Source organism: Dreissena polymorpha, chromosome 4 (assembly GCF_020536995.1).
Source record: "Dreissena polymorpha isolate Duluth1 chromosome 4, UMN_Dpol_1.0, whole genome shotgun sequence".
Lineage (NCBI taxonomy): Eukaryota > Metazoa > Mollusca > Bivalvia > Myida > Dreissenidae > Dreissena > Dreissena polymorpha.
The window spans coordinates 135152274-135165969 of NC_068358.1; the positions used below are offsets into that span (position 1 = coordinate 135152274).

The 13696-nt window shown below is 33.4% G+C and overlaps 1 protein-coding gene across 1 annotated transcript in view; it reads left to right on the plus strand.

Moving 5' to 3' along the window:
* Nucleotides 1-11031: 11031 nt before the first annotated feature.
* Nucleotides 11032-13696, plus strand: part of LOC127876683 (cGMP-dependent 3',5'-cyclic phosphodiesterase-like) — a 245295-nt gene continuing 242630 nt past the window's right edge. The window contains exon 1 of the mRNA XM_052422071.1: nucleotides 11032-11371. Within this exon, the coding sequence (XP_052278031.1) occupies nucleotides 11345-11371 (27 nt within the window). The 5' untranslated portion in view covers nucleotides 11032-11344. The remainder of the gene's footprint in view (nucleotides 11372-13696) is intronic.

The window sequence follows — 13696 nt, forward strand, 5'->3', positions numbered from 1 at the left end:
GTGACTCACTCGTACAAGGTCTAATTGGTTTTGAAACTACGTCAGAACGTAAAACAGAGAACCGACACATTTGTGGTTTTGTTTGACGTACTTTCAAAATTTCATCCTTTCGATGAAAATGTATGACTAATATACATGTGATGCCCCGTGGGAATAATTATGTTCTTCCTTAGATTATGTTTGAATCACTTGCACGTGCATAATTGTGCAAGTGATTGATTGCGTTTGCACATCGAGGAAATGAAGTGTAGGTTTACCTTGAGCAATTTATCTCATTGTACGTCATTAAACATCTAAATAACAACATGTGAGCTTTTAACCAGATATGAGACAAATATAAACGTTTGTAGAAGTCGTGAATTATTTGTGTTGGTAACATCTCTCATGAAGACTGTTGAAATAGAAATGTGCGTACACCTTCGACCATATTTTATATTTAAAATACATTCCTTGCGTAAATGTGTATGACGCGAGAGATCACATTAAAGAACGGACCTACATAAATGAATAGTTGTCTTGAATACAGATACGATATAAATAACTTCAAGATAAGTTACAATAGTATTTGTGAGTGCGGTTTTTCGGTAATTTATTGCAACATTTGATTGCATTCTTTAAGGTTCTTGAAGTTATTCCGTGATGTTACAAACACAATATATATGTAGCGTACAAAAGAATAACAAAGTAAATAAAAAGCAATACTTTTTTGCTTAAATGGTTTTATTTGTATGAGTTTGTGCTTTAGAAAGGTAAACGTTGATAAGTTTTTGCAGTATCGGTGTTTCTTAGCATTTGCAGTGGTGATCACATTTTGCACATTTGAACATTTGGACAATAGACGGTCCATTGCAACTCTCAGCAACCCTTTCGGTTGTAAAGCTGAGAGCCAGGTGTATACACACAAAAAAAACTGCCAGCGTTTCAGTATGAGCATTGACCTTGCTAGAAGTGGTGTTCCGTCACGTAACTTAATTGAAGAAACTTGTTCACAGCTTGGAAAAATGGCGATCATCACAAAAAAGTGACAAAATTAAAAAACACACGAATACATTGAGTTAAAACAAGCGATTTAACACTCCTGTCAAAGAAAATGTTGAAAATGTGTCAAGCTAACCCCTGTTTACATGTTTGCGTTAAGCGGTCTAATGTGCCAAATACAGACATGTAGGATTTAAAGACTTAATATAATTTAAACATTTTGATAACATGAAACATTATTAACTGCAAGTTAGTGCAGTTTACTATACTTATATAATACATATTTTATATTAAGAAATAAAAACGAGCCCAATAGTTATATATGCCTTCCATGTCGACGGAAAATACTAATGATTTTTTTTTTACATATAACCGATTTATACTTTACTATTTGTGGATCTAATAAGCCTATGTTCACCCATTACCCGAATGTTTCCAACACTATTCAAAACAGTTATCAGTTTGGCATTCGGCTTTTTATAAAAATAACAAATATATCCCTAAATATAAAAATATAAATTAAATAATAACGTATTAAAACGGCGTTCGGTATTGTTGTATTATTTCACTATATGTCAAAACTAGTACATACAATTAATTATTGAAAGGGTATTTATGTTCATTTAAACCGTGTTTCATACAAACAGAAAGATGGTGTATATATAAGGTATTGTGTTATAGACAAAGGACACACAAACAACAAAACCCGGAAAAATATACATTAGGAATCAGCATAAAAACTCAATATAATAACATGTGAAAAAACAACATATTGTCTACGGCCTCCCATTTTATCAGCAAAATGCGAATTGCAGGCCATCAGGGTATACATTAAACCAACAGCTATCAAAACCAATGCATCCATTTGACATGCTGTATGCGTTACTTTACGGATTTGAATGTGTTATTATCTTCGTGGACGTGGATCCTTTAGGTCTCTTGGACATTTCTTGGCATAATTCTATCCCAACATGCCCATTAAATGATGTCTAACAAAATCCCCGAAGGAACGAGCGTTTGAATAGACTCGAATGAAAATGAGAGACGGAGCAGCCGATATCTGAAAATCGCGTAGGTTATCGTTTTCAGCAAAACTGAAGCATAACATTCAGCATATAATTAATGCTTGCCAGCATACCATGTCCTTCACAAGACATTTAGTCGGCATATTTAGTCGATGTATTTCACATTATATGGTTTTGATCACGAACACTTTCTTGCAGTCACGTGCCGTATCGTTCGTTCTATTTCCGGGATTCAGTGTCAGTTATTTTGTTGGAAGCGCGCCGCTCTCACGACATTATTGGGCTTCATTATTTTACTGACTTCATTAAGTTTGTTTTCGTGCTGTTCTTTAAGTCCAATTCTTAATTTCTGGCGGGGATAGTTCTCATCAAATGCAAGCGAAGGATTCAGATGTTTGCAATGAATTCGTGTTGTTATAGAAAACGATAATATCATAAATGTGTGCTTCACTCATCGACGCATATCTTACCCCATTTTCCGCGCCTTATACACAGAGGTCTAAGGCAGTGACGTGGCCATTAATTTACTGAAGGCATTTTATGCGATCTTGTTGTACGTTACATTTATTTGCGTTCATGCAATCTATGCAATAGTTAAAAAACAAGAGCGGTGTCTCCCTATACGTTGCAGAATATTTAACACATAACCAACTAATATTGTTTTTGAAAATAATATATTTTCTTTATTATGTATTCTAAATATTAACATACTAACCTCTAAAATATATGCATAACTTTTTTTTGAAAATGATATACACTCGTAAATTCTACAGATATTTGGTATTCAGACAATGACGTTTGGAATGAATTTTAATGGTGCTTGACTTCACTTCCTGACCAGTTGTTGTACGAAGAACGGTTTCATATTTACGTTTGATTACTCTGGGCATTTGCAAAAATAATAATAATGGAATAAGTTTGAAAATGTTCACACTTTGCAAATGCTCAATGGAATATGGTTTGAACTTAACACTTTCACACTTTGACCAATTGCACAATGTGGCCAGCCCGGGCGTGTGTGAAGTCTGGTAAGGAGCTACCCCGTCCGCTAATGAGATCACGAAAAAATTCCTTGACTTAATAGCATAGCCAGGGTAGTTCCTGACTAGGCTGCGTTAATGAGCTCGCTGGTATGGAGCTACGCTTGCCACATATGGAATGAGACTCACTTTTGCATTTTGTTTTACGTATTCTGCTACTGCTCGAATGGAATATGGTTTGATGTAAAGTACGGCAAACTCTTGATCAACTGCTCTATGAAATTGTATTTGAGTGAACTTTCGGATCAATATCAATGTATTTTACCATTTTTCTTTATTAATGGTAAACGAACACATTATTTGAAATCAGGGTGCAGGATCACGTGACTTTTTTGGGGTTTTCCAATTAAACGTTATTGGATGTAACGCACCGGTAAGAGTTGCCTTTTTCCAAATAACTTTTTAAAACCATTTTTCTTACGAATTCTAACTAGTGCATAAAAGACACATTTTTATGCTGCTTATGGAAATGTGAAATACATCAGAATTACTTTATTTGATAAGCATGTGTTCTTGTTAAAAAAAATCCATGTATACTGCATGTATATGCGTAACGCAGGTTGAAATTTTGTCACCGATTTCAGAGGTATGCAAGGATTTATTCTTATACCTTAAGATATCGGCAGAAACTGCAAGAAAAACTGTCTTTTATGCACTAAAGATTTTCGCAAATGTATGTAAATAACTTAAGTTATGTGCAATAATAAAGTTCTAAACGGTGTGTTTGCATTCTGTCTAGCCCGTGTGTAACCCCCTGAAAACCCCGTTGATTCTGCCCTCAAAATTTACAAAGCAGCGTATAAATTAAAAATAAGGCGCTGTATAGGCGGATATGCCACTTCTACTTTCAATGTATCACCTGCGATCACTGCATTGGGTCGTTTATCCATTTATATAACAAATTCACGCGTATATAGAGTTGTAAGATTGAAACAATATGTGTGCAAGTAGGACTACTTTCCTTCATCAATACAGCTTAAACATATTCAAATGACTGTCTTTTCAATCTTACTTTAACAAAATGAGCAACGTTGTTTGAATAACGTACGTATCACCATCGGTGTAAACAGTACACTCGAAATAGTTTACCTAACGATTTGGGTATTGATATAATTAGGACGGTCAATAAAAGTTTGACATTTTACGGTCGTTGTTCGCGGTTGATACACAGCAAATTGATAAGCGTCAATGAATTTATTCTTTGTTGCAATGAGTGTAGAGAGGATCAACGAAACACCATCTTATCTCAAATGGTATGTGTACGATGATATCATGACATACCTCTATATATCAAGTAATTATTATGTTCATGAAATAATTAATATGTAGCGGATAAAAGAAAGACAAATGATTTAGTTAAAGCATGTATTCAGCTTTTAAATTACCTACATTTATTTACATATAACTGTTTTCTTTAACTCTCACGTTTATAATTAACGACGAATATCTTTTGAATGTGATTAAAACGCTGTTTATAGACTGAAACACATTCATTAATGTTGCAAGAACATAAAAAATCGATAAATAAATGGTGTGCGCATACATCGCCAGATTAAGCCGCCATTTATCTCTTATATATGTCGTATGTGACACATGCAGCACAATCAAATAGATAATGATCAATATGTTTTTATACATGAATAAAAAGTAACGTTATTTAATAAATTCTCAATGACTCTTACGAGAGAGAGAAAACGATAAATGTAATGCAATGTTTACATCAATATGTTTCAAGTAAGGCAGGTAAGATAAAATTTGACACCTGTTACTTAATAAAGATAAACGGCGGTAAAACGCTGCGTGCCTTTCAAGTTGTCAAGCAATTCAATGTTTCTAGAGTGTTAGTGCAGCTCGCATATTAATCATACTAAGTATGCACGTTTCTTGAGCAATTTCCAGCACACTCCGATTTCAGCATGTTGTTATGCTGATTTTGCGTCATTCAGTTTTCCCAATCATTTCCCTTAATTAGGATGGATTTAAGTGTTAATAAAATCCTTAGGAAATACTTGCAAAATGATTGTTTTTCAATTGTGAGTTTTTGTGAAATCCATTAGCTTTAAATTGCAAAATTTATTAACACGGAATATCGAGATATCATTTTTACATGCATCAAATCGCTGTAAATATTTAAAGGAGCCTTTTCATGTTTTGGTATATTGACAAAATTATAAAAGATGTTTCAGATTCGCAAATTTTCGTTTTAGTTATGATATTTGTGAGGAAAGAGTTATACTGACCATTAACCATGCTCTAAAGTAGCCTTTACATGCAACTTTTGACGATTTAAAAACCTGAAAATTATAAAACGATTATGAAACGATTGAATAATTTGGAGAGTTCTTTTGGCGTGACAATATTTGGTAAAACTACGAGGACTGATTATATAAAGTATAAAATACAGCCATCATTGTATGAGTTCGGATGGCCGAGTGTTCTATGTGGTAGACTCTTCCTCCAGGACTCCCGTGGTCACTGGTTCGAGCCCTGTTGAGGTTTACTTTTTTCGTCTTTTTTAAATTTTATTATTGTTTTTTACTGGAGCTTTTTAGATCCAGTGTTTACATTTATCAATATAAAGCATTTAATGACAAACTTTAATACATGCCAAAATCTGTGAAAAGGCCCCTCTAAAAAGTATATTGATAATTATTTAACCAGTGGTAGATTCGTTTACGATTGCAAGGATTTCACTGACTCTGTTGATTGCAAAACAATTCCAAAACCTTTTAAAAACGAATAGAATAAAAACCTGTCGGGAAATATACATATTCAGCATCTTTAAAGAATGCGTCCATTATTTCGTTCTCGGCTGTAACCACTCTTTGTTTGTTCAACATATGTTGCGTAACAGTAAGAACGTATCTTATTCAGATAATATTGATAATTGGTGTTTCATTTAACTAAATATTGCATATGTATTATGTATTTATCTAAAATAATATTAACAACATCAGCTTTGTGAAACATATACGCGCGCTATATATCTTCTCACATTTCTACAATCAATCGCTACTAATATGTTCTTGTTATTAACGGGGTATCCGTGATTATACGATACATATATAAGCGATCGTGGTGCATGGACATTATTTGGCAAAAAAAGTTTGGCAAATTATGAAAATTAACAAAAATCTGGAGATTCGAAAACGAATGTATGTTCGAACGAGACAAATATAACAAATGACTAAAATGTTATTAAAATACAAAAATGCTATAAAAATACAAACAGTATATTAGTTTATTGGTATATATTAATCGAAATTGGGAAATAAATATAGCATTTCTAACATTTTTCTTCGATAATTAAGCAAGAACGTGCATCACCGACATAACATTAAACGACCATCCAACGTTGAAAGCCTGCGAGCGAGGTGAAGTCGTAGCACATTAGCTTTTACTTCGAGAGGCCCCTGGTTCGAATCCAATGGAATACACATTTTTTTAAATAGATTTTCGTTGTTATTATAATGAAGTATGTAAACAAATTCCTTTTTAATGTACAAGTAAAGATAAAAATATAAATAGTTTAAAACATCCTCTGAAAACCTTAACGAGTTTATTTTGCTTACCTGGTGATGTTTTTTCGGTATAGTATGAGGTAAATAACGAAGCGCGCAAATTGCGTTTTTTTTTAAATATGTTAATCAATTTAATGTAGCCAAAATGTTTGTAATAAATGTAATATTAAAAAAATATATGCCTTTTGGCCATTGGCAATCGTCAAATGATCCATCGCTGTGAAAACAGGGATGTTATGGACTAACGGTTTAAAGGTCCGCGAAATCTAAAAGGAAAACGTATCTGACTAATTTTCAAACGAAGTAATGACAGCATACGTACGCAAATCACTGTTCATTGACGTTTTCTTAGTATTTTAAAGGGACCTTTTCACAGATTTTGGCATGTATTGAAGCTTGTCATCAAATGCTTTATATTGATAAATGTAACCATTTTATAAAGAAAGCACTAGTAAAAAAAAAAACCAGAATAAAATTAAAGGAAGAAAAAAAGTGACCCCTCAACTGGGCTCGAACCACTGACCCCTGGAGTAAAAGTTTATCGCTTAGACCACTCGACCATCCTTGCTCATACAATGTGTGATGTTGTTATTTATACTTTATAATCAGCAATCCTCGTAGTATCACAAAATATTACGACAACAACAGAACTCTCCAAATTATTCAATCGTTTCGCGTTGCAACGCTTTATAATTTTCAGGTTTTTGAATCGTCAAAAGATGCATATAATTTATAGTTTATAGCATTGTAAAAGTTCAGTATTACTTTTTCCTCACAAATATTATAACAACAACGAAAATTTTCGAATATGAAACTTTTTTTCAATTGTGTCAATGTATCAATAAGTGAAAAGGACCCTTTAAATAGGGAAATATCGTACAAAACAACTTTAGCTATCGTTCGCAGTTTCGACATCACCTGTGTCAGTTCCACGAGTTATGGATGACTCACTCGTACAAGGTCTAATTGGTTTTGAAACTACGTCAGAACGTAAAACAGTGAGCCGATTGTGTAGCCCACTGGCACATTTGTGGTTTTGTTTTACGTTCTTTCAAATTTTCATCCTTTCGATGAAAATGTTTGACTAATATATATGTGATGCCCCGTGGGAATAATTATGTTCTTTTTATGATGATGTTTAAATCACGTGTACGTGCATAATCGTGTAAGTCATTGATCGCGTTTGGACATCCAGGAAATGAAATGTAGGTTTACTTTCAGCAATTGTCTCCTTGTACGTCATAGAACATCTAAATAACAACATGTGAGCTTTTGAACCAGAAATAAGACAACCATAAACGTTTGTAGAAGTCGTACATTATTTGTGTTGGTAACATCTCTCATGAAGACTGTTGAAATAGAAATGTGCGAACACCATCGACCATATGTTACATTTAAAATACATTCCTTACGTAAATGTGTATGACGCAAGAGTTCACATTAAAAAAAAACGGATCTAGAAAAATAAATAGTTGTCTTGAATACAGATACGACACGAAATAACTTCAAGTATTTGTGTGTGCGGTTTTACCGGTAATTGATTGCAACATTTGATTGCATTCTTTAAGGTTCTTGACGTTATTTCGCGATGTTACAAACACAATATATATTGTAGCGTACAAAAGAATAACAAAGTAAATAAAAAGCAATTATTTCTTGCTTTTATTGTTACACTTGTATGAGTTTGTGCTTTAGAAAGGTAAACGTTGATACGTTGATTAGTTTTTGCAGCATCGGTGTTTTTTAGCCTTTGCAGTGGTGATCAAATTTTGCACTTTTGGACAATAGACGGCCCATTGCAACTCTCAGCAACCCTTTCGGTTGTAAAGCTGAGAGCTGAATTATTTCAACTACTAACCAGACTGCGCTGATGCGCATTCTGGTCTCTGCGCTTGTTTAGGTCATTACTGTCAAACAGTCTATGAGTTTACATATACTTAAATATACCCATTGAATCACTATGTGGTCATGCATTTGTTGGTTTTCGGTATAATGTTTCAGCTGCGGACTTTTATTTCCAAATGTCTTTTGGGAACAAGAAATAATGGTGACCTAAGGTTTGACTATTTCGTTTATGTATTATTAGCTAGTATTAAGATACTTTTAAATGGTGGTAGAATAGTTCAATTAATGTGTGTGAAGTTATTGCGTATTATCTCAGTGGATTTTAATGCCTTTCTGCCTATTATTGTGCGTGAGGTGCATCAATATACGTGTTATAACTTATAAATAAAACTTATCATACTCTAGGTAGGTCAACGAATGCCTATGTATACACAAACAAAACTGCCAGAGTTTCAGTATGAGCATTGACCTTGCTAGAACTGGAATCAACATACATACTCAATGCAAAAACATGTGAACACATAACAAATTGTCTACGGCCTCTCATTTTATCAGCACAATGCGAATAGCATGCCATCAGGGTATACATTAAACCAACCGCTATCAAAACCAATATCCCCATTTAACAAGTTGTATGTTTTTGGAATTGGATCCCTAAGATATCTTGGCAATTTATTATTATAATTCTATCCCAAAATGGCCATTATAACAAAATTTATGATGTCTAGAAAAATCCCCGAAGGCAACAGCGTTTGAATGGACTCTTATAGTAATGACGGATAGACAATCCAATAACTGAAAAGCGAATAGGTTATTGTTTTCAGCAAAACTGTAGCAGTATCATTCACCATAGAATGTATTAAGGCCAGCATACCTTGTCTTTCAGGAGACTTTTAGTTGGTGTATTGCACATTATATGGTTTTGATCACGAATACCTTCTTGCAGTCAGATGCCCTATCGTTCGTTCTATTTCCAGGATTCAGTGTCAGCTATTTTGTTGGAAGCGCGCATTTACTGACTTCATTAACCGTTTTCGTGCTTTTATGTTAAGGCATATTCTGGACTACTGGCGGGGATGGTAGTCATCACAGTTAAGCGAAAGCATTCGTATGTTTGCATTAAAATAATTTTGTAAAAGTAAACGATGATTTCATAAGTATGTGCTTCACTCGTCGACGCATATCTTATGCGCTATATTCACAGCGGTCTGACGTAGTGACGTTGATATTTATTTATTGTAGGTATTGTATACGATCATCCTGATCGTTACATTTATTTGCGTTCATGAAATCTATGCAATAGATTTAAAAGTAGAGCGGTGTTTTTTTCTAAACATTGCACATTATTAACGTATTACCCACTAATGTAGTTTTCTTTCGGGAAACATATATTTCCTTTAGTGTGTATTCTAAATATATACATACTAACCTCTAAAATATATACACAACTTATTTTTTTGAAAATGTTATAAACTCGTAAATTCTACAGATATATGTTATTCAGGCAATGGCGTTTGGAATGCATTTAATGGTCACTTCCTGACCAGTTGTTGTATGAAGAACGGTTTCATATTTACTTTTGATTATTCTGGTCATTTGCAAAATGGAATATAGTCGCATGTTTGATAGTGTCCACTCTGTGCAAATGCTCAATGGAATAATGTTTTAATTTAACACTTTGACATTATGACCAATTGCCCAATGTGGCCAGCCCGGGCGTGTATGAAGTCTGGTTAGCAGCTACCCCGTCCGCTATTGAGAACACGGCAAATTGCGAGACTTCATATCATAGCCGGGGTAGTTCCTGGCCAGGCCGCGTGAATAAGCACGCTGGTATGTAGCTACGCTTACCGCTTATGGAATAAGACCCAGTTTTTTTATTTTGTTTTACGTGTTCTGCTACCCACTGAGCCACTGCTCGAACGGATATGGTTTGATGTAAAGTTCGGCAAACTCTTGCTCAACTGCTCTTTGAAATTGTATTTGAGTTAACTATCCGTAAAATATCAATGCATTTTACCATTTTTCTTTATTGAAGCAAACAAACATTTGAGTAAAACAGATTGAAATCTCGATTGTATCGACATTTATTAACATATGCAAATGTTATGTGCAGCTTTATCGTTGATGTTTCGTTTGAGGCAATTAAATGCAAAAACTATTAATAAATATAATTGCTTTTTTGGTTGTTACTTGTTGTTACCTTCAAAAGATATATTAATTTAACAGTCTGATGTTTTCGTATAAGTTTATTTTCAACACTCAATGTCGCATATTTATTTTATAATGAAACACAAATTCTCGGCACAATAAGTTTACGTGTTGTTTGTTCGTAAATAATTGGTTAAACATGCATTCTATGATTGATACTATATTATTATAGCATGCATGTACAGCTGTGTGTTTGCTTTACGTTTTTTGTCTCTCGATTTATATACCACCTCTTGAATACTTTTAGTTTATGCGCACGTTTTTTTTAATTGCACGTTTTTTTGTCGCCACAATTGTTTGTGCGCGTAGATGTGTGCACTGTACGTCTTAAATTGCATACCTTTTGCACCATGTTTGCATGCACTTTATTTGTGTGTGTTCGTCGCGCGCGTTTTAACGTCTGACACTAGATTCAGCACTGTGCGCGGAAAGTCTATTAATCTCTAAAACTGTTTTGAATAAGTTTACTGCATCATCACACTTAGAGACCTCATTTATATGAAATTCGCGTGTTTTCTCTAAGGGACGCTTTCTCTCTCTCTCTCTCTTCGAAGTTATAATAGAGGCAAGTCCCATTTGATATGTTATATCTGTATAACTATTGACCGTTGGATCTGTGGATATGACATTGTCCTATCTATGTGTTCGAGCAGTGTAAAGTAGTAACGGGTAGAAGTGCGACATTTACATGTAAGATAACAGAATAACATGGCGATCTTATGATATGGATATACCCCAGGTGCAAGAACAGGTATACTAATTATATTTAATAAAGATAAATGTACAATCAATTATGTATGCATGTATTTGGTTAAATTTTGATGCATACATATTTTGGTTTGGGTAATACATGTTTCTATTTTAATTGTTATACATGACACAATCGTGATCATAATCTCAAATACATATTTATTTTTAAAGATATAAACACCAGGCTTTTTGTTAATATTTTTATCGAGTTTGAATAAGCGAGTGTTAAACTAGATTGACCGGAAAGAATTTCCATACAATTGTTCACGATTTTTAATGTAAATAACGCTTATAATATGTATGATATGCGGCCAAACCATATCTCATGGCGTAAATGTATTAATAATACGAATGTATTTAGCTAAAAGCATGCATTGCTGAATATGCGTGTATATAAACCAAGTTACCATATACAATGACGCACGTTGTCACATTTAACATGTTTTTAGTATGTTTATTCTTTTAATAATTTATTTCGCATAATCGTTTAATAATTCATTGATGACTAATAATTACACAAAAGTCCAAATCAATTGAACGTAATTTGTCAAATACAACGCAATAAACTTACAAGTTCGTTGTTTATCGATGGCTTTCGATCAGGTGTGTGATATGTAAACAATTGACAATTATAAATTGCACATATTTACAAAAACAAAAGATAGAATAAAAAAGTGGATGTTTTTTTTTCGTTACGAATCGTCATAATTCTACTATTTATGTCCACATATTATAATTGATTGGCAATGTGTACTGTGGTAAACAAACGTATTATTATCCCCGCCGAATTTTTTTTCGGAGGGGATATAGTAATTGGTCCTGTCCGTCTGTGCGTCTGTGCATCTGTGCATCTGTGCGTCTGTGCGTCCGTCTTCCCGTCCGTAAATTTGTCCGGAGCATAACTCCAAATCTAATGAAAGGATTTACTTATAACTTGAAATATAAACAGGTGGCGAGTAGGAAAAGTGCAGTGACCAAGAACCATAACTCTATCTATCTTAGTTTTTGAATTATCTTCCCTTTTATATAATTTCATAGTACATTTTTGTCCGGAGCATAACTCTAAATCTACTGAAGGGATTTACTTGAAACTTAAAATGAAAATAGATTGCAACTAGAAGACGTGCAGTGTATGAGAACCATAACTCTTTTGGCCGTAGTTTTTTTAATTATCTCCCTTTATTTATTTATTTTTTATTTTTATTTTTTTAAATATTGTATTTATTTATATTTTTAAATGATCTTTAATTTAATTTCATAGTATATATTTTAGCTTTTCAATTTTAATATCTCCCTTTATCTAATTTTACAATAATATTTTAATTTGAACACTAACGTATTCACAAAAAATGAATAGATGAGTATAAAAAATACAGTGATCAAGAACAGTAACTGTTTATAGTCTTCTTTTTTAATTACCTCCCTTTCTTTCGTGTCCATATATTTAATTCTCGTCATCATAATTCCAACACTATATAATTAATTGATCCTTGAAATATAAACAGATGACACAGGTTCCATGTTTTACAAATATTATTCTACACTCTGTAACAAATGTTGTCATACAAGCAAACACATTTCGGCGGGGATTTAGCACTACTGTGACAAGCTCTTGTTTTAAGTAGGAAACTCAGTAAAGTAGGAGACTTGTATGTTAGCTCGTCAGCAAAATTGGCAAAGCATCGTGTAAATAACAAATACAAATTTCAAATAGGGCGCACTTAAGGCGGATATGTCATTTTTACTTTCAATGTATCACCTGCGACCACCGCCTTGGATCGCACGCTAGTGTTTGAAAAAAAAACTACGAAAATACATAATATATGTTTATCCATTTATATAACAAATTCACGCGTATATAGAGTTGTAAGGTTGAAACAATTTGTGTGCAAGTAGGACTACTTTCCTTCATCAATGCAGCTTAAAAATATTCAAATGACTGTCTTTTCAATCTTACTTTAACAAAATGAGCAACGTTGTTTGAATAACGTACGTATCACCATCGGTGTAAACAGTACAATCGAAATAGTTTACCTAACGATTTGGGTATTGATATAATTAGGACGGTCAATAAAAGTTTGACATTTTACGGACGTTGTTGGCGGTTGATACACAGCAAAGTTTTTGTATGTATTCCTTGTTGCAATTAGTGTAGAGAGGATCAACGGGAACACCATCTTATCTCAATGGTATGTGTACGAAGATATCATGACATTGCTCTCTTTATATAAATCAGTTATTATGTTTATGAAATAATTTCTATACGGCGGATATTAGAAAAACAAGAGATGCAAGTTAATACTTTTTTTAGCTTTAACTTACCTAC